This window comes from Stegostoma tigrinum, chromosome 25 (assembly GCF_030684315.1).
Source record: "Stegostoma tigrinum isolate sSteTig4 chromosome 25, sSteTig4.hap1, whole genome shotgun sequence".
Lineage (NCBI taxonomy): Eukaryota > Metazoa > Chordata > Chondrichthyes > Orectolobiformes > Stegostomatidae > Stegostoma > Stegostoma tigrinum.
The window spans coordinates 38887675-38909784 of NC_081378.1; the positions used below are offsets into that span (position 1 = coordinate 38887675).

General features: G+C 40.9%; 1 protein-coding gene across 4 annotated transcripts in view; it reads left to right on the plus strand.

The window, feature by feature from the left end:
* The window catches only part of LOC125463140 (ATP-binding cassette sub-family D member 2-like), a 90234-nt gene that overhangs the window by 13714 nt on the left and 54410 nt on the right, over positions 1-22110 (plus strand). For 3 of the 4 annotated variants that reach the window (XM_048553931.2, XM_048553932.2, XM_059654652.1), the window contains 2 exons: positions 9445-9569; positions 19703-19871. In XM_048553931.2, coding sequence (XP_048409888.1) covers positions 9445-9569; positions 19703-19871 — 294 coding nt within the window. Of the gene's footprint in view, positions 1-4493; positions 4799-4878; positions 5119-9444; positions 9570-19702; positions 19872-22110 lie in introns of those variants that run through there. The other variant, XM_059654653.1, reaches the window with a different exon arrangement.

Genomic DNA, 22110 nt, shown 5'->3' on the forward strand with positions numbered 1-22110 from the left:
TTAGATAATTTCTGATGTAACCATGGGAAAGCCTGAAGCAGGAAGCATCCCACAATAATAGGAAAAGCATTTGGGCTGCTCCCCTGTCCTGAATGACTTGACTGTATAGATCTACTCATTTGGTAGATGCAACAGATTTATCCCCAGTAGTAAAAAGTCATGATATTGCGATAACAAAGTGTGGAGCTGGAGGAACACAGCAGCTTAGACAGCATCAGAGAAGTGGGAAAGTTGACGTTTTGAGTTGGGACCATTCTTCAGAAATGGGAGGGGCAATGGAGCTCAGAAATAAAGAGAGGGAGGACTGGGGTTGGTGAAGGTAGGTGGGACGGTGATAGGTGGGTGCATGTAGGGATTGGTCACTGAGGTGGGAGGGGCGGATAGGTGGGAGAGAATGTGGATAGATTGTGTTAGGTCAAGAAAGCAGGGATGAAAGGGAGTGTTGGAATGATATGAGGCCTGAGGTGGGGAGATTTTAAAGCTGGTGAATTCATTATTTAGGCCATTGGACTGTATGCTTCTGAATATGAGGTGCTGCTTCTCCAGTTTGTGGGCAGCATCAGTGTGACACTGGAGGGGGCCCAGGATGGACGTGTCACCCAGGGAGTGGGAGGGGGAGTTGTTCTCATTTGTCAGGTGCGGAGTGCAGATGCTATACAAAATGGTCTGTCTGTCTCCACCTGGTCTCACTGATGTGGAGGAGGCCATATCAGGTGCAGCGAATGCAGTAGACGAAGTTGACAGATGTGCAGGTGGACCCCTGTCTGATGTGGAAGGTTTGTTTTGTGCCATGAGTAGAGGTGAGGGTGGTGATGTAGGGGCAGGGGTAGCACTTCCTGCAGTTGCAGGGAAAGGTGCCGGGGTGGTGGGACTAGTGGGGAGGGTGGAGCGGATGAAGGAGTCATGGAGAGAGTGGTCCTTATGAAAGGAAGATAAGGGTGGGGAGGGAAATATATCTTTGGCTGAGGGGGTCAGATTGCTGGTGGTGGAAGTGGTGGATAATGATAAACTGGATGCGGAGGTTGATGGGGAGATATATGAGCACAAAGGGAATTCTGTCTTTGTTTGTTGAGGGTAGGCAGTGTGAGGGCAGAGATGCGTTTGAGGGCATTCCCGATCACCGGATGAGGGAAGTTATGGTCATAGGAACAATCAATTGCAATTGGACTCCTGTTTCTTTCAAAACATTTTTAGAGGCCAAAATTTTCTCTAGTCCTTATTGGCCTCAATCTTCCTTGTACAGGCTACAACGTGACATGTCTCGTAGACCTTACACTGCTGTTTGGTTTTCATTTTAAATCTTTGTTAAGTATCTTGAATGCCCTGAAACGCATCTCTTGCACTAAATGCATTACATGGAAAATTGTTGCTTTGTTATGTTTTTAAGCAGAATTGAGGTACACTGTCTAGAGTGTATTTTACGCATTATCCAGCGAGAATGCTGACTTTTTGCTGCTACTGTTGTCATATATTAACTTTTCTTTTTACCAGTACTTCACTTGCATTGACTTGTTGCTTTGGCAGATGTGGATTATTTTGTTGCTTTCTCATTCTCAGTTGGGATAAATCTAATATGTAAACACTGCTTCACACTGTCACACTTCAAACCTGCACCAGGTTGCCCTTTTCTTTGCACATGAGCAAAGCGATAAAGAAGATTGGGGGGGAAAAAGAGGATGCAATGCTAGACCAAATTATTTGTTGTCTAGAAACATAGAAATTCTGAACAATTGAAATCAATATAGTATTTTTGTGACAAAAATTATGATGAGGTATTGAAGCATAGATCTTAAAATCTAAGCAACTTGCAAGAAAACTCCTTTAGTATGAAAGACTAGCTTCTTTGATAATGGAGAGCAGAGTGAGATGGATCATCCACTCAGTACTTCTGGCTGAAGCTAGAGTCTAACACAAAACTTCATTTGTACTTGCTCGTCCCGCATTTCATTGAGATTGGACCTGTTCACATAGCTTAGTTCCTCCAGTTGTTTAATTGCTGACAGCTATTTATGAATAGATGTGACAGGACTGCAAAACTTTGATCCATTGGTTGTGTATCATTTAAGTCTGACTAAACAGCAGATACAATATATTGTAGTGTGCATGTAACCTGTACTGTAGCTTTCACCAGGTTGGCATCCCACTTTTAAGTGTGCTTTGTGCTACTTCTGTACGAGCTCTCCTGCACTTTGCATCGAACCAAGATTAATCTCTTGCTCATTGGTAATGGTTGTGAAAGGGATATAACAGCACATGTGTTTACAGATGATGGTGAAATGCAATTCTGCTGCTGCCAGTGGCTGAAAAAAACTCATGGATGACCAATTTTGAGCTTCTGTTTTTCAACTGAATCTACCCATTTTGGTAATGCAACACAACTCATTGATTGTGGATATCTTTGACTAATGAGTGTGTCTTTAGCTCAATGAAGTCTGCGGAGTGGTCAAGCTCACTATATCATGGAAGCTATTGGGCAATATGACTCTGAGAGAAGTAGATTTTTCTCTTAGGTTTGGTTCTGTCGCTGCCAAGGTCCATTCTGACAGTTTCTGCAAGATTCAGTTAGGTGGTCAGTAAGTGTTACAGGACTGCTCGATGATGGAAATTGAATTGTTCCTTCCAGGATACATTCTTTATGTTGCTATCACATTTCTTATTCCAAATGATGTTTAACATGGAGGAGCTCTGATTCACTGTTTGAGCAAGGGCAGAAAGTGGTAATCAGCAGCATCCTTGAGTATATTTGACCAAATGTTGTAAGACTTCATGGGGTCTAAAGTCCCCATAGACTTCGTGGCAGCGCCCTCTAGCTGGGTACCACCCTGCTTTCAGAGCATTGAACCCCAGTAATGTTTAATTTCTCAACTTCTTGGTTTTGAATTTTCTGGTTTCGTTTAAAATATAATATTTCAATATTTTTAAATGTAATTGTGCTGGTTTATTTTCTATCCTGTTTCTGATGTTTGTATGTTAGCTAATTTGAATCTTTGCTTTTCAGCACATATGACAACTTGATTTAAAAATTGTTGTGCTTCATATTGAATTAGAAATCCAAATTAAAATGAGGTTTGAACACTATTTTTCTAAAACACTCTAGATTAACCCCGAAAAAAAACTTTGTGGTCTTGAGTTTAGAGTCACAAATGATTAAAAATCGGTTGAAATTAGAGTTATAGTATGTAGCAGCTGATCCACTATTTCAACCCAGAGTTTGCGCTAAATGATTTTGTGATCTATATTATGTTTTTATTTGAATAGTTTACAATTTAGTCAGGCAATTGAGCATAATCTCTGGTCTAGAATGGAGCACTCTTACCTCTGAGTCACAAGACTGAGGATCCTTTTCCCACTCTGGTACACAAGAACCAAAACTATTGCAATATTGTTAAAGTGCTTCAATGTCAGAAGTGCTGTCTTTCAGAGCCTTGAAGCAAAGCTCTGATCTCTCTGATTTGTGCAGATCTGTTGCTGTTTTGTGGTAACTTGCTGTGTGCAAATTGACTGTCATGTTGCATTATCCATGAAGAATTCTTCTCCATCTCTCCCCTTGTCTGTGGTGTGGTAATCCTCAGGTTAAATCACCACCAGTTGTTTCTCTCTGATGAGAAAGCAGCCCTATGGTCTGGCAAGACCATGATGATTTTACCTTTCCATTTTTTTATAACAGAAACTACACTTCCTCTGTTTTAATGTACTGGATGTTTATGAAAAGCACTACATAAATAAAAATCTTTTTTAACTTAATTTTCCAGTATTTAATTTCATTTTAGGTGGATTTCACAAGAACATGCTTTTCGTAAAACAGCTGATTGTGTAAGTATTGCAAGTACTTAAATAGGCGATTGTGTTATTTGATGAATGGATTGAATAGATTTAAAAGGGGAAGTGGGTGACAGTTGTTACACAGTGGTAGTATCCCAATCTCTGAACCAGGAGACCTGGTTCAAGTCTCAACTATTTCAGGGGTGTGTAGTAACATCTCTGCACAGGTTGTTTAGAGGAATTCTATAAGGGAAATGTTTGGGACTGGTGTGGGGAAACAGATGTTTGACTGAGTAGTTAATAAACTTTGTCATGCAGAAAGAGATGTTGGCTCACTCATTAGCTTGAATGCAAATTAACATTTCTAAAAGAGGGTGATCGTTGAAAGATGAAAATTAGAAATTACTACAAGGGTGCTACTGAGGAAAGATTTAAGATTAATTTTGCTAGCATGAGGGAAATTTTGTAAAGTAAAAGAGATTTCCAAACTTAAAGGTGTTGGTAAAAGTCAAATGTTTTCTGAAAAGAGCACTTGCTCCAAGAAATACTTAACAATCCTCAATGAAAGAGGTGGTTGAGAAGTTATACGAACACGGAATGAAATTAATTTTTATATGGGTCACCGTGTGATTAAACATCTTATTTCCTTTTGTTTGAAGGAGAGGGAATGTGGAAATTTGATTCTCGTGGTGTATGAGAAAATTTGCTGCTGATCAGTTGTGTTATTAGTCTGAAAGAATCACCTTATTCTATCTTACCCTCTTCAAATGTCCCAACATTCAAAGTATTCTACTTCACACTTTCTTAGGTCTTTTGTCTCTGCTTGCAGGAGAAGAAAACCCAAAATTGCATGGACAGACAGAGATCTGAAATTGGCCCTATAGTCATTACCACCTTGAGCACTACAGAGGAGGTGGTGCTAGAGGTAAACTAAGTTCCAGCGTGCCTGGCCACTGGAAATGGAAACATGGAGGTTTTTCAGCCACCTGTTGAAAAGAAATTAAACATGTGAAGGCTTCGTGTTGACTTGCTGTTGGTAAGTAAGTAAGACTTTCACACAATAATGACTTATAATTCAAATTGTCAGTTCTAATTAATGTGTTTCGTCTCTCACAGGCCTTTTACGTGGCCCTCAAGAGATGGTGTGGCTGGAGGACAAAACCTCAGAGGATGTCAGTCACTCTGAGAATGTGACATCAGGTACTCAAGTACATCCTCCACCTACACAAAGGTGTCCACTTCAGATGGGCTGTCATATGATAAATCACACACAAAAGTGTAGAAGAATAGCTCGTGGAGATGACAAGGAAGTGGAGATTTTTCATCAGAAGCTACAGACCCTCAATCTTAACTTAGGTGAATGAAAATGCTAAACCGTGGAGACTGTTGATGAAGGAGTCTATTCTGGAGTGGTAGTGTGAAACGTGTGATGTTCTGCACTATTCCCAGTCACAATACACATTAGAGTGAAATTTCGGCAACCTCAGTAGCTGTTTTTGTCGGCGTTGATCTGGTTCTGCTTGCAGTGGCTTCAGTCAGTCTGTTACTTCCACGCAGTGGCTTTTTTCTGCATTGTGATGGGCTTCATCCAGGACTCAAATGGAGTTTGGGGGTGGGAGGGGTGGGTGTAGTGGGTGTAGTCCTTGAGCCCAGATTTGCAAAATGGACGAAGTAGATTTGGTCTGAGAAGTTTTCTTCTTTTAATTTCTTTTTTTCTCTTTGTTATAGTATCATGGAAGGACCGTTATACTGAACTTCTTATTTCTTTATCTTTTTAAATTACTCCTATGATTTTGTAATTTTGAAGGTCTGTAATGCTGGATTTTTGTTTATTTCTTTGTATTTCTGACTTTTATTTTCCTAGAAATTTGTACTCAAGAGGTACCTTTGTACCTAAGATGGCGTCATAAGTGGTGACATATAAATTTTTCACTGTGCTCATGTGACAATAAAGCTAATTCAGATTCAAATTGAAGAGTCCATCCCTAATGTCAGTGCCAGGATGCCTAAGGAATTGACACTGATGTCTGCATAAATGGAACAGATGGCCACGTCAGAGAAAACATCAAACATGACAAGAAAACTCCGCAGAGTGCCCTCCAGCTCATGGATATCACATGCAGTGCAGGTGTATAATGCCTTTGCCCCCTCATTCATAGATCTATAAGTTGCCCCTTGATGGCACGTGGAGAGATCTTGGACTGCGCCTTCACAGCTACTCCAACTCAGAGGAAGTCGTTCAGGAGCATCTGAGCAGTTACAACAGAGCTACCAGTAATTTGCCTCTCACTGTGCTCACCAAAAATGAAGGCGCCATGTAAGAATATGCTGAAAAATAAATCAAAGGATTTACAGTTGCACAGGAATATTAACTTGGGTGTTTAACTATGTTACATTTCTATGTCATGTTTATGCATCATAAAATATATTTCACCACTTCATTGTCCTGTCTTGCACATTTTTACTTGCTACCAGGTGACCTGCCTGCTTTGTTAATGCTGACATAATTTGACGTGAGCAGTGGATGTTTGTGAAAGATGAATTGTTGTTTGTGGAACTTCTTTGAACTGGGAAATATGCTAGGTTCAGAATTTGTGTTTCTGTGGCTGTACTGCTTCAGGTTATCTGAAACAGGTTGTCCCCAGTGGCTGTAGGTGGGACTGTTGACGCATTCATCACATTGTGCTTTTCTTCTAAAGATGTAGAGTGCTTATCAGCTTCCTACTTTCAAGTTCCAGTCTTTGCAGCTCAACAATGTTGTAAAAAGTGTAGCAATAGTACTTGTTCTAAAAACCTGGTTCAGGCATCCTGAACGCACTCGTGATCTTTGGCCAGGCATCTGAATTGCATGTTTATCATCCAGATTGCTTACTTAATTGCAACTCTGCTACTTATGTGGCTCCAGTTGGAGCTTTCTTGGATATAGTGACAGAGTTTCTTGCAGAAGTTGCCAGCCATTTCTTTAGAGGGTAGCCCTTGTCTTCAAGGAGTCATCCACAAACTCTGCTTCAAGTTGTGAAAACCTGTAGGAAACTTGACTATCCCAAGATGAATACATCATGACAGTTTCTGGAAATCTGGAACAAGTACAAGCTTAGTTTCTTTTCAGTGTCTGCATGCCAGGTGTGCATTGAAGTAGAGCCCCATCTCATTGGTGAAGATGCTTGGGTGACCTGGGTCAGCTTGATTGACAAGTTATGTTCTCAGCTGATGGCTGAAAAATCATAAGTTTAACTCTTTCATTTGGTTAACATGGTGTTTATTTACTGATCATGAAGTTATCAATTTCTTTTAGCAAGAGGCAACAAAGGTTTATTACAGAAAACAGAACAAAGCCCAAATATAATGTATATAATTTAGAAATATCAACAGCATATTTTAACAATTTTCCCAGCAGTGCCCTTAATGGATTTTCAATCCTGGCAAAGCATTTCTCCTCCCTTAACTCTTTAATTTCTTTCCTAACTGACCTTTTCCAATGTGATGGCCAAAACTTCTTTTCAGATCTGACAACTTGTAAACTTGTAAAGAAACTTGGAGACAACACAAACTAACCTGCCTTTCTGCTGATATGGAGCAGTGCGTGTGAAATGAAACCAGATTATTCTCAAACTATTGGTGTCTCCTGACCTTTTGTCTGTATGTCATAAAACTCAGCATGTAAGCACTTATGTCAAATGCAAATGTACTAGGCAGTTAATTGAAGTAACATGCTTTCTCAGAAATTTGGTATTTAGTTCATTGTTGCCCAAGACTTTCTGACCTCTTAAGGAAAGTAGTTACCTCCTCAGAACTGAAACCTCAGATTGGTTCTGCCTCCCAAGTCTAAATTGCTGAATTATGTATATTTATCAGAATGTGTGACTTCCTAAATTCCTAATAAGTCTGCAGGAGCAGCAAACATAGCACTCAATCATTCTGGCTGTTTTTGTCAGTTAGGACATAATAAGTGCCAGTCCTGGCAAAGGTAGCATTGATTACTTATTAGAAGCACTTGTGGGAAGCAGATTACAACATAATGCACAAAATGTTATTTACACAAACAGTTTTGGTTGCTGATATATAGGTTGGCAGCTGGACAGGGCAGATGAAAGGCAGAACTCACAAGTGATAGACATTAGCTCCAAAATGTTGGAAATGACCTACAGCGGAGCAATTAAACTGTGGTCTTAAGACATGTTCTGTGGACAAGTACCTTTCACTTAGGCAAGGAAAGAGGTGCCAGACCTCAGCATTTGAAACATTTCTTGTCCAGGAATTGCACAACCCCAACTCATCATGTTTTCACTGGCCAGTTCCAGGAGCCCCATTTTCAGACTGTTAACTTCAAAATCCAAAGAAACTGTTTTTGAGCCTTTTACACAATTAAGTAACAGACTCATTTGGGAATTCTCAAGAATTGTACATTGTGTTCAGGTTAAAGGAGGAAGTCAGCAGATTTCTAACAACTTCCTGAAGTGCCATTATTTTTAAGTATTTTAGTATGTCTGCTTAGAAATACACCTGTCCTGTCGGTTAAAATCATCCCCATATTGATAAGGGAGGCAATATTTTTCACATTTACATCTGAGTTATTAGGTATATTTATTAAGTCTCCAAGGCATTAGACTAAAGTGGTGGAAATTTACCTGAACTTTACAAGAATTCTCAGTTTGTTTTTCCCTGGAGATAGATTGTACCCTGCTGAGGAATTGCATTAACATGGAAACATGAAATGCTTTACACTTACAGCAGGCTTGCGGTATTGATGTATCTTCCTAAGAACATAGAAGTTTCTTTGCAAAGGTAGTACTGTATTTTAACAACAGAGGGAGTATGTTTCTTTTTCTGATGTTTTAGATTTTAGATTAGATTCCCTGCAGTGTGAAAACAGGCCCTTCGGCCCAACAAGTCCGCACCGCCCCTTGAAGAATCCCACCTAGACCCATCCCCCTGTAACCCACTCACCCCTGAACACTATGGGCAATTTAACCAATCCACCTAGCCTGCACATCTTTGGACTGTGAGCACTTTTCATTGTGGTATGATTTAATCAGTGGTTTTCCATTGAAATTGGAATTGTCAAATCCAGAACAAGAAACCAAAAGGGTGTAAGCTATGCAATAGATATATTTGATAGAATCCATACAGTAATATGATGATTTTTCATGTAATTGTCTTTAATTGTTCAATGTGCATCCATTGTTATTTCCTGAAATGGAAATTACTTTTCTTACAAGTTCTTCTGTATTGAAACTGATAAATACTCTTATGCGTTTCTAATGTAAAATTTATATGAATGCTCTCTCTGTAGGTACAAATAATCAAATACATGATGTGTTTTTGAGGGAAGGTTGAAAATTAGTATGTTTAAATAAATGTCAAGAAACCACAAAAAGAACTAATTCAAGCAAAAGCATTTTCTCTGGTTAAAACCAAAAAAATCATCAATACGTTGTCCTGCTTTTATTCAATTCTGTCTGCTCATTTATAAGATAATTTAGTTTAAAAAATAGCATGAAATGAATCTCCTCCTCTGTATCTCCATGTTGGGCCCTGTCTACATGCAGGAATTTATAATTTATTTTTACATATTAAAGTGTTTTATAACAGGGAAATTACATGTGCAGAGCAAATATGATTAACTTAGTTTATTATGTTTCATGAAATAGAATTTAATATGTATTATTATCTTGTTTCAAGAGTCAGAAGATGGACACAAGCAAGTAAGTTTGGTTAGTGAACGAACTGAAGCTTTCACCACTGCACGCAATCTGCTGGCTGCTGGAGCTGATGCGATTGAAAGAATTATGTCTTCATACAAAGAGGTATTGTATGCTACAAAAGTATGAATGAAGTGGCAGTCAATTTCCACAGAACAGTACAGTTGATGTCAATGAAATTATTCATGGATTCTTTTCAAAAAAAAGGAGTACAGTTTACATACTTTTAATGTTAAACTTTAGTATAAAAAGAATTTTCCAAGGAGATCCACTCCCTGTCAAAAGAAAATGAACAAGTTCATGTTGCTATTTTGTTTTGACACTGATGCAATAATCGTCCTAAGTGATTTGTTCTCTATATGTGGTACCAGCAGTTTTGGGAAGATTTTTTTACAGCACAAGGGAAATCCCTTGAAAATTTCATTGCTTCTTTTTACATAGGCCTGCTCATTTGTAAGACAAATTGAATTTAAAAAAACCATGGACTGAATCTTCACCCTCTGTCTCTACATGTTGTACTCTGTCTAAATGCCGCTGTAATAACTACCTACAGAAGAGAAAAGTAATGGCCTAGTAATTTTTGCATGTATTGTATAGCTGGAGAGACTGAATTATTCAACCCCTCATGTCTTTCTGTCTTGTATGAGAATTCCTGCAAGTGATTTTTGAAGATTTGTCTTCAGGTCTCAATTCCTGCATGCTGTCTCCACCTATCTCCCTGGCCGCATTGAGAGTCTGACATTAACGAGATAGTCCAACCCTCCATCCCCGTGGTCAATGATGAGAGGCTGAGTAATTTGGAGGATTGAGAGTTGATCTCATTGAAACATTTCATATTATGAAAGGGCTCACTTATGTGGACACTGAGTAGTATTTCCCCTAACTGAGAAATCTAGAACAAGGGGCATAATTTAAGGATGAAGGGATGATCATTTAAATCTGAATGAGAAGAAATTTATTCACTCATGGATTCTGAATCTTTGAAATTTGGATAGATTCTTGATCGCATAGGGAATCAATGTTTATGGAGTGGGCAGGAAAGTGAAGATGATGTTAAGATTGGCCACGATCATCTTGAATGAATACAAAGTAGGCTTAATGTGTGCCTGTATGCTGTTCTTGTGCTCATCTTTCTTATGTTGTTACGTGAACAGACAGTTCACAACTTTTATGCCATTTTTGATCCTGAGCTGAACTGCTATCTCCATATGCTGTCCACTGTCTAGACTTGCACTTCCATAATATATCCTCTCTTCAGCACTTAGATCATCCACTACTGTGGCAAATGGTTAATGCACTTGTTTTAAATTTTTGTATAGGGTGAGTGGGGAATGTATAATTCAGGGGCCTGTGACCTGTGGCTCTGCAGCCACATCCAGTTTTTCAGGTGTGACATTAACCGCCTCAACCTCTCCACCCCTCTGACCCACTCCAAACTCTCCCCCGCAGAATGGGCAGCCCTCCGCTCCAACCCCAACCTCACCATCAAACCTGCAGACAAGGGTGACGCAGTGGTAGTATGGCGCACTGACCTCTACATCACCGAGGCCAAACGCCAACTCTCCGACACCACCTCCTACCGCCCCCTCGATCATGACCCTACCCCTGAGCACCAAACCATCATCTCCAACACCATTCATGACCTCATCGCCTCAGGAGACCTCCCACCCACAGCCTCCAACCTCATTGTTCCCCAACACAGCACGGCCCGTTTCTATCTCCTTCCCAAAATCCACAAACCTGCCTGCCCTGGTCAACCCATTGTCTCAGCCTGTTGCTGCCCCACCGAACTCATCTCCACTTATCTGGACTCCATTTTCTCCCCTTTGGTCCAGGAACTCCCTACCGACGTCCGTGACACCACCCACGCCCTCCACCTCCCCCAGGACGTCCAATTCCCTGGCCTCCCAACACCTCATTTTCACCATGGACGTCCAGTCCCTATACACCTGTATTCCGCATGCAGATGGCCTCAAGGCCCTCCACTTCTTCCTGTCCCGCAGGCCCGACCAGTCCCCCCTCCACCGACACCCTCATCCGCCTAGCCGAACTCGTCCTCACCCTCAACAACTTCTCTTTTGATTCGTCCCACTTCCTACAGACAAAGTGGGTGGCCATGGGCACCCGCATGGACCCCAGCTGTGCCTGCCTCTTTGTAGATTACGTGGAGCAGTCCCTTTTCTGCACCTACACAGGCCCCAAACCCCACCTCTTCCTCCGTTACATTGATGACTGTATCGGCACCGCCTCTTGCTCCCCAGAGGAGCTCAAACAGTTCATCCACTTCACCAACACCTTCCACCCCAACCTTCAGTTCACCTGGGCCATCTCCAACACATCCCTCACCTTCCTGGACCCCTCAGTCTCAATCTCAGGCAACCAGCTTGTAACTGATGTCCATTTCAAGCCCACCGACTCCCACAGCTACCTAGAATACACCTCCTCCCACCCACCCTCCTGCAAAAATTCCATCCCCTATTCCTAATTCCTCCGCCACATCTGCTCCCACGATGAGGCATTTCACTTGCTCCCACACCACCTCCCTCACCCCTATCCCAGGCCCCAAGATGACTTTCCATATTAAGCAGAGGTTCACCTGCACATCTGCCAATGTGGTATACTGCATCCATTGTACCCGGTGTGGCTTCCTCTACATTGGGGAAACCAAGCGGAGGCTTGGGGACCGCTTTGCAGAACACCTCCGCTCGGTTCGCAATAAACAACTGCACCTCCCAGTCGCAAACCATTTCCACTCCCCCTCCCATTCTTTAGATGACATGTCCATCATGGGCCTTCTGCAGTGCCACAATGATGCCACCCGAAGGTTGCAGGAACAGCAACTCATATTCCGCTTGGGAACCCTGCAGCCCAATGGTATCAATGTGGACTTCACCAGCTTCAAAATCTCCCCTTCCCCCACTGCATCCCAAAACCAGCCCAGTTCGTCTCTACCCCCCACTGCACCACACAACCAGCCCAGCTCTTCCCCTCCACCCACTGCATCCCAAAACCAGTCCAACCTGTCTCTGCTTCCCTAACCTGTTCTTCCTCTCACCCATCCCTTCCTCCAACCCCAAGCCGCACCTCCATCTCCTACCTACTAACCTCATCCCACCTCCTTGACCTGTCCGTCTTCCCTGGACTGACCTATCCCCTCCCTCCCCACTTGTACTCTCCTCTCCACCTATCTTGTTTTCTCTCCATCTTCGGTCCGCCTCCCCTTCTCTCCCTATTTATTCCAGAACCCTCACCCCATCCCCCTCTCTGATGAAGGGTCTAGGCCCGAAACGTCAGCTTTTGTGCTCCTGAGATGCTGCTTGGCCTGCTGTGTTCATCCAGCCTCACATTTTATTATCCAGTTTTTTAACAGCTCATTTGCAACTCCCAACCTTTTTTAATTGAGAAAGGCCTAGAAAGTCACTAAACCTGGAGAAGTTAGAGTTGTGTTTTTATTGTAGGATTACAATGTAATCATTATGTGCTGCTTCACCATTTTAAATCATTATTTTAACAAAAATGCATCATTATGGTCTGAACATGTTGTAATGTAGTAGGCACACCAAGGCTATCGATACTGTCATTATTTCAAATATAATGCCGATTAGCTTTTTTGTTAGGAGAGCCAGTAGTTAACAAAAATTCTTTTCGTGCATCTTAATTTAACTTAGGTTGGTCTTTTTTAATATTTTTCTGTACTGATATCAAAATTCAATGTACGTACTCAATTTGAGTATTACACATTTTAGCAGCAACAGTTAGGAGTTGCTAAGTATTTGGTTTAGAAAGACTGAATTTTCTTCATGCAGCTTCCAGTAGTTTCTGCTTTAGACATTTCTGTTTAAAAGGCTGTTCAAGTAAAAATGATTACCACATGACAGGCAAGCAATGGGGCCGTGCCTTACTATAGAAGCATGACAATGCTCACTCCTGTTATACCAGCTTGTTCGAATTGGGGGAAAAAAAGCATTGATAGTTCATCCAGATACTGGGTAAGCACGTAAGTTTTGGCCCATTCCATTTGTTCAGCGAGCCCTTAGAAAAGACGAATAGAATAGAGGCCAGTTTAAAAAAAACGAGAGTATTCTCTCCAACAAAGCTCCAATTTAATCATGATGATCCATAAATGCTCCTGAACTCTGCTTACCTACAACATGCCTTTTTTGGTGGCACGATGGCTCAGTGCTTAGCATTGCTGCTTCACAGCTTCAGGGACCTGGGTTCAGTTCCACCCTTGGGCACCTATCTGTCTGGAGTTTGCACATTCTCCCCGTGTCTGTATGAGTTTCCTCCGGACACTCCAGTTTCCTCCTACAGTCCAAAGATGTGCAGGTTAAGTGGATTGGCCAGGCTAAATTAGCCACAGTGCCCAGGGATGTGGAGGCCGGGTGGATTATCCATGGCAAATGTAGGGTTACAGGGACTGGGATGGGTCTATATTGGCTGCTGTTCAGAGGGTTGGTGTGGACTCTATGGGCCAAATGGCCTGCTTCCAAATTGTGGGGATTCTACTCTATTCTCATAACTGGAAATACCTACCTTTTAGAACTTACTATAGCTCATTACCTGTTTCGGCACTTCATCCCAGCGACAAAAAGCTGCTGTGAAAATCCTTTATTCATTCAAGGGATGAGGGTGTCACTGGCTACAGGCAGCATTTATTGCCCATCCCTAATTGCCCAGAAGGCACTTAAGAGTCAACTACATTAAGGTTTTGGAGTAGATCTGTAGCTCAGGTTGTGGGTGTTGAGGTTGGTTGGCACACCAAGCTAGTTTGTTGTTTTGCAGACGTTTCATTACCATCTTTGGTAACATCCTCAGTGCAGCCTCTGATGAAGCATCGGTGTGTTTTCCCACCCGGTTTTTAAACTCTGGGGTCTGTTGAGATGAAGTGCCTCACTTCCAGTTTTCCTTCATTGTGGAATGTATATGGGGTCAAGTTCAATGTATTTATTAATAGTATTAATCGCACAACATACTGCCGGAACACAGAACTACGCCAAGAGGAAGAAGAATATCTCTTCCAAGTGTTCAAGGATAATGGATATTCAAAGAACTGGGTCAGAAGATGCCTACACGAACAGCATCAGAAAGATTCTACACACCCCGACACATGCATCACACTACCCTACATCAGGAACACGTTGAAACTCACCAGAACATGCCCATGACCGCTGGGCAGCAGAGTGGCACACAAGCCCACGTCAACCTTACAACAACTGCTCATCCGAACTAAAGACCCACTCCTCACCATGGACAGGACCAATGTCATCTACAAAGTACCCTGCAGAGACTGTGAGAAACACTACATCAGACAAACCAGAAGGAAACTAACAACAAAAGTACATGAACACCAACTGGCTACAAAAAGACACAGCCAATACTCACTCGTCTCAATCCACATAGATAAGGAGAACCATGACTTCAACTGGGACAAAACCAAGATCCTGGGACAGGCTGGGCAGAGACCAGCATGAGAATTCCTGGAAGCATGGCACTCCATGAAGCATGCTATTAAGAAACACATTGAACTCAACATATTGCGATCTTGAATTTCTTCTGTGCGCTGTATTGAGATTTTGTAATTTTACATGATGTAACTGATCCCGTGACTGACATCAGTATGACAGTAGGTATCAGTCTGCCTTGAATGAGCATATGAAAAGAGAAGTCTTAGACACCATGTAAGAGAGCTATGTTTGAGAACCCACAGTGAATAATTAAAAATAAAGGATTGTTACAGTACATAACAAATTGAAGAGCCTTGCTTAGAGGTAAGGAGCAAGCAGCCTCCGTATATCAACCCTAGAATAATACAATATAGGAATGTACATTTGGTCTTTTGGTCCTGCATCTGCACTTAATAGTGCTAGTCTTCTGCCTTTTCCTGCACGTTGTTTCTGTTAGGTAATCATCTTGAATGCTTCAATTGAATCTGCCTTCAACACACTTCCTTAAGGTGCATTTCAGACCTGATCTATTCACCGTATCAAAACATAAAATTGTCGTCTCTTGTTTTGTTCTTTTGCAAATTGCTTTAAAATAATGCAGTTTTGCTGTTGATCTTTTTGAGCGGGAATGTTTTCTCCCTATCTACTTTGTCCAGACCAGTCATGATTTTAAAACCTTTGATCAACTCTCATTTCAGCCTCTTGTCCCCAAGGAAAACAGTCACAATTTCTCCAAACTGTCCTCATAACTGATGCTTCTCATCCCTACAGCCATTCTCAGAAACATCTTCTGCACTTTTTTATGATGCATTCATACCCTTCTTACACTGTGGTGCCCAGAACTGGGTACAGTGATCCTGCTCATATTATATAGCCTCCCTGCTCTTGTACTCTGCCATTATTAAGAAAGGTTAGAATACTGTTGCTACTGGCTACTTGTCTTCCCATTTTAGTAATTTATGCACACAGCCCTTTCTGCTCCTACATGCAAATTAGATTAGTACTCTTTTTATTTTGTATTGTCTCCATTTTACTTGTACCAAAATGTACCATATCATGCTACTCCATGTTGAACTTTATTTGCCACCTATCTGCATGCTATGCCAACCTGTCATTGTCCTTTTAAGGCTTTTGTCCTTCTGAAGTTCACAGTTCTCAAAGTTTTCTGTTGTCTGCAAACGATGAAATTGTCACCTGCACACCAAGATCGAGATAACATGTCAAGAAAAGCAAAGATCCCAATACTGACTTCTGGGATATTCCACTATAACTACCTTCCAGTCCCAAAAAAAAACCATTAATCATTGCTTTTTGTATCCTCTCCCTCAAAAATTTTGTGTCCATAATTTTGCTGTCCATTTTATTCCATGACTTTTGTCATGTTTCTGTTGTATGCCGCTCTACCTACCGTAGTTTGGAAATAAGTCCTCATTTTTACCCCTTCAAAAATTAGTCTGCAAATTAGACACAATTTTCTTTTAATATATCTATGTTGGCTCTTCTGAGATTACTCCAATTTTTCTACTTGAGTATTAATTCTATCAAGAATTATTGTTTCTAGATGTTTCCTCATCAGCAAAGTTAAACTGAAGTCTCTGCAATTGTTGAGGTTATTTTGCCAACCTCTCTTGATCAGAGGTGTTTTGTTTCAATCCCCAGTCCTCTGGCACCACCCCTGAATCCAGGGAAGATTGAAAGACTATTGTCAGTGCCTCTGCAATTTCCACTGACTTTCTTCAGTACTCTTGGATGCATCTTACCCAATACTAGTGATGCCCAAACCTTAAGATACTCCTGACCAATATCTCAATGTGCAGTTAGCTGGATTGATTCAAAGCACAAGCTGAAGCATAGTAGCAGTTAGGAGAAACAACTCCAGAGCCAAGATCTGAAATTAAAGCCAAGTCTAAACGACGTAGCCGACACCGAAAGATTCTGAGGGCAAGACACCGCCTTGGAATACTTTTATGGTGTAACTCTGTAAGAAGTAAGAAGACTTTGAAGGCACGCCAAGATCTTGGAGGGGAAAAATGTTGGAAAACTCTGAAGACGGGACGAAAGACCCTTTGAACACTGCTACTGTGAAGCTACTAAGTGAAACAACTCTGAAGAACTAGATAGAACAATTTTGGAAGACTTCAAAGGTTAACCAAAAATACTCTGAACAGGATAAACATAAGATCAGAACACTACAACACTAAGAAGGAAAAATCCAAGTATCAATCAAGGTTAGTCAAAAAAATTGTACCAAAGAAATTGCAAGTCCAGTGAGGAACCATTACCTCACCCATCTGATAATGCAGAAGGTCAACAAGGAGGCCAGAAATAGGAGCGCTGAAAGTGGCATTTTCAAGCGCTATAGAATCAGATTTACACATGAAGCAGCAGTGCCATCAAGCCAGCACATATTCATAGAATTCTACAGTGCAGATAGAGGCCATTTGGCCCATCAAGTCTGCACTGACCCTGTCATCCCACCCTATCCCTGAACCATGCATTTACCATGGCCATTCTGCCTAACCTGCACATCTTTGGATTGTGGGAGGAAGCCAGAGCATTCAGCCAAAACCTAGACAGACGTGGGGAGAAATGCAACCTCCACAGTTGGTCAAGACCGGTTTCCAGTCTGGGTCTTTTGCGCTGTAGGACAGCTGTTTCAACCACTGTGCCAAACACAGGGCTGCCCCTATGTTTTGTAACTTCAGTAGAAGTTGATGTCTGGTAAGACAAAATGTGGAAGAAAGCACTATGACGTGTGATGTACCAATTGAAAATATTCAACGTGTAATTTAGCTGCACAATAAATGTATTGATGGGTGAGTTTTAATAAGATATCAGCATTTGGAAACATCAAAATAAGCCTTGTAATGGACTTTATATTAAGTATTTGATTTGTATTGAGTAGCACAATATTGCAGACGTGGAACTTTAGAGGGTGTATTAATTGCTAATTATGTGGTTGTTATATGAGAAGTTTTCAGACTGTTTAAATCCAGGGAGCTTTAACGTTTGGAACATCCAGTTTACTGCCCTGCAAAAAATCAGGGCGCAAAATCAGTTGGTATTTCATTGCAAAATCAGTAATATTTCTGAATGAGATAGTATCATATTACTTTACAAGAAGCTATTAAAACCCATCTGTTTGTACACTCCCAGGAAAATTCGCCACTTTTTGATGGGGAAAGTAAAATTGAGTTTGATAGACTGATTGGGAATGGTGTCATATATCCACTGGGGACTGACACAGTGGTACTAAGGACACCTTATATTCTCAAGATAAGCAAAGAACTCAGACTGTGTGTGTGTGTGTGTGTGTGTGAGAGAGAGATTCAGTTAAATGTATGTTAACAATAGTTTGGCTAAATTGGCAACAAGAAGTTTCTTCAAAATAACTGGATGCAAATAGTGAATTTAGGCAGATGTTCTTAAATGAAGTGTTAAGATTGCTAACATGTATTGTCCCATTCGGGCAGTATTGTTTCACTCATTGATCATTTAGAATCACCTGTATGCCAGGCATTTTCCAAAGACCAGTGTCTAGAATCCTGGAAGGGAACTGGGGAGCAATTTGCATATGGACAACATCCTATTTCATGGTTAATTGAAGAAAGTCATAAATCACATGACACCAGGCTATAGTCCAACAGATTTATTTGCAAACACAAGCTTTCAGTACCTCAGACTTTCTTCAGGTTTTAATGGACTGAGGATTCGAAAGCTTGTGTTTTTAGCTAAGCCTGTTGGACTATAACCTGGTGTCATGTGATTTCTGACTTTGTCTGCCCCAGTCCAGCACCAGCACCTCCACATCTTAATTGAAGAAAACACATGACCTGAAGTTCAGATGGTACAGGATGCACTAAATGAGATATGTTAACTCTGGAGAACAATGATTACATTTCTAGCATGCATTATTCCAAGAACAAAATATCATGGTGGATCCAACAATCATCAGAATATTTTTATATCAGAATATGTAAATGATATACACAACTAGCATAAGAGTTTTCTGGAGACTGAATAGATATACACAAAAAGAGGACGCATGAACAATTATATGGAAATGTTAAAGATGAAAGGTAAAAATGTGAAATATGTTAATGATTATAAAGACTATTTAAGTAAAAGTAAATGTCTAGAATGCGTAGACCATTTAGGAGAAACGTGGGAAAATGTGATGTCATGAGTTTCACATAGATAATGTTGCAACTGATGACTCTGACATCAGTAAGAGAGAAGATGGTTCTCTAGAGTGATCATGTGAAGAGTGTTCTTTTTGCTAAACTGGCATGTATGGATTTAAGTTTGGGAATGTGACAGTGCAGAAATGAGGAACAAGCAGCCTCGGGGACACTATATGTATGTCTGCAGACCAGAATACTCTAGGGCAATATCTCAATGTATGCATTGCACTATTAGCTTGAAGATGAAGCATTCTACATACTTCTTCAAGAGTTACTAGCACGTAGACTGATTGTAACAATATTGTAGCCCAGTGACAATAAAGTGGTCATAAAATATTTACTTTGAATTAGTGATGGTAACTGACATTCTTCAGTAACATGAATGAAGGTTATGGAGGGGAAGCACACGTAGTGACCTGCAGTGCATCCTGCCCGCAAGAAGTTGACATAAGTCTATGCAACATTGCTAGATGTGTTACTGTGAAAATGTATTCCCTTGTGAAAACAGTTCAGTAAATCATAAACTGTACTTTAAATGAATTTACTGTTTTGTATCCAAATCAAAAAGATACTGTGTTGAATATTTTCTATGTTTTAAATTTGGTAGATCACTGAATTGGCAGGCTACACGGCCCGAGTGCACAACTTATTTTCAGTTTTTGATGAAGTTCAGAGAGGAATATACAAGAGGTCCACAATCAATCAAGAAATGGAAACTGACTGCAGCAAAGTAGCTAAACATGGATTCCACATTGAAGTACCTTTGGAACAAAAAGGTAATCATTGTAAACGAGCAGAATGTTCAAACAAAATAGAAGTTTTTCCGTTCTTTGTTAATTTCAAATTTTCAAATATATAACTCTAAATTACAAATCCGAATGCATAATCCACAATTATTACTTACGGTTTACTCTTGAGCGATGACCTTGAATTTCAACCATAATTTTGTGGTAGCTTCATTAAACTAACTGCTGAGACTACAATTGATCTGATTTCAAACTCTGCATTTTATGCTGCAGTTGTACAAAACTCTGGTGCGGCCGCACTTGGAGTATTGCGTACAGTTCTGGTCACCGCATTATAAGAAGGATGTGGAAGCTTTGGAAAGGGTGCAGAGGAGATTTACTAGGATGTTGCCTGGTATGGGGGGAAGGTCTTACGAGGAAAGGCTGAGGGACTTGAGGCTGTTTTCGTTAGAGAGAAGAAGGTTGAGAGGTGACTTAATTGAGACATATAAAATAATCAGAGGGTTAGATAGGGTGGATAGGGAGACCCTTTTTCCTAGGATGGTGACGGTGAGCACGAGGGGGCATAGCTTTAAATTGAGGGGTGAAAGATATAGGACAGATGTCAGAGGTAGTTTCTTTACTCAGAGTAGTGAGGGAATGGAACGCTTTGCCTGCAACGGTAGTAGATTCGCCAACTTTAAGTACATTTAAGTCATAATTGGACAAGCATATGGACGTACATGGAATAGTGTAGGTTTGATGGGTTTCAGATCGGTATGACAGGTCGGCACAACATCGAGGGCCGAAGGGCCTGTACTGTGCTGTAATGTTCAATGTTCTATTTCTGCGTATCCCTGATAATCTTTCATCCCCTTGATAATCTAGACTCTATCTACCTCTGCCTTAAAAATATTTGAAGCTGTTTCATCCATTGTCTTTTGAAGAAGGTAATTCCACAGACAGTCAACCCTCTGAGAGGAAAAAAAAAGTTTCCTCAGCTCTGTTTTAAATGGGACCCACCCCCCATTATTTTTAAACTATTTGCTCTGGCTCTAGATTCTCTCGCAAGAGGAAACATGCTTTCCACATTCACGTGGTCAGGTCCTCATAGGATCTTATGTTTCACTTAAGTCACATCTCAGTTCTAAATTCCAAAGGTTATAAGCATAGCCCATGAAGCCTTTCCTCATAAGGCAATCGGCTCGTTCCAGGTATTGGTCTCATAAACTTCTGAACTGCTTCCAACACGTTGACATCCTTCCATCAGTATGGTGACCATCGAGTAGGCGCTGGCCTAGTGGTATTATTGCTAGAGTATTAATCCTGAGACCCAGGTAATGTTCTGGGGTCCTGGGTTCAAATCCTGCCATGGCAGATGTGGAATCTGAATTCAATAATAGTGTGGAATTAAGAGTCTAATGATGACCGTGAAACCATTGCTGTTTGACACCAAAAACATATCTGGTTCACTAATGTCCTTTAGGGAAGGAAATCTGGCATCCTTACTTGGTCTAGCCTACATGTGACTCCTGACCCACAGCAATGTGGTTGATTCTGAACTGTCCTCTGGGCACTTGGGGATGGGCAATAAATGCTGGTCCAGCCAATGATGCTCACATCCCATGAATGAATTTTTTAAAAAGTTGTGCACAGTACTCAAAATGTGGTCTCACTAATGCCCTGTAAAACCTCCCTACTCTTGCATTAAATTCCCCTTGCAATAAGCCATAACATTCTATTAGCTTTCCTGATTACTTGCTGTACCTGCCTACTAGCCTCCTATGATTCATGCATTAGCATACCCAGATACCTCTGTATCTCAGAGCTATGTAACATTTAGAAGGAATGCACTTTGCTATTTTAAATGTGCATGTGCAAAAGTTGATAATGAGATGCCCATCCTTGAAGCAGCAAGCATAACTTAACAGATAAATGTGAAGTACTATATTGTGGGAAACAGCAGAATCTGATCAAAATTGAATTGGATTACCTACTGATATTTAAAAAAAAAGTTTAACTGAAAACTGACAGGTTAAAAGCAAAGACAGTATTGCGGAGAATTAATTTAAAAAAGCAAGGAAAATATGAGGAATTTAAGAAGACTTTGAATGGATAGCAGTTACAACACTGCACCACACCATATTTATAAGAGGTTTGGAAATGTTAGATGGGGGATTAACAAGAATGATGTGAGGAAAGAAAACAGCCATGATGAGAGATAGTAGGAACCTGTCGATGCTGGAGAATTTGGGCTAACACGGTGTAGAGCTTGATGAATACAGCAGGC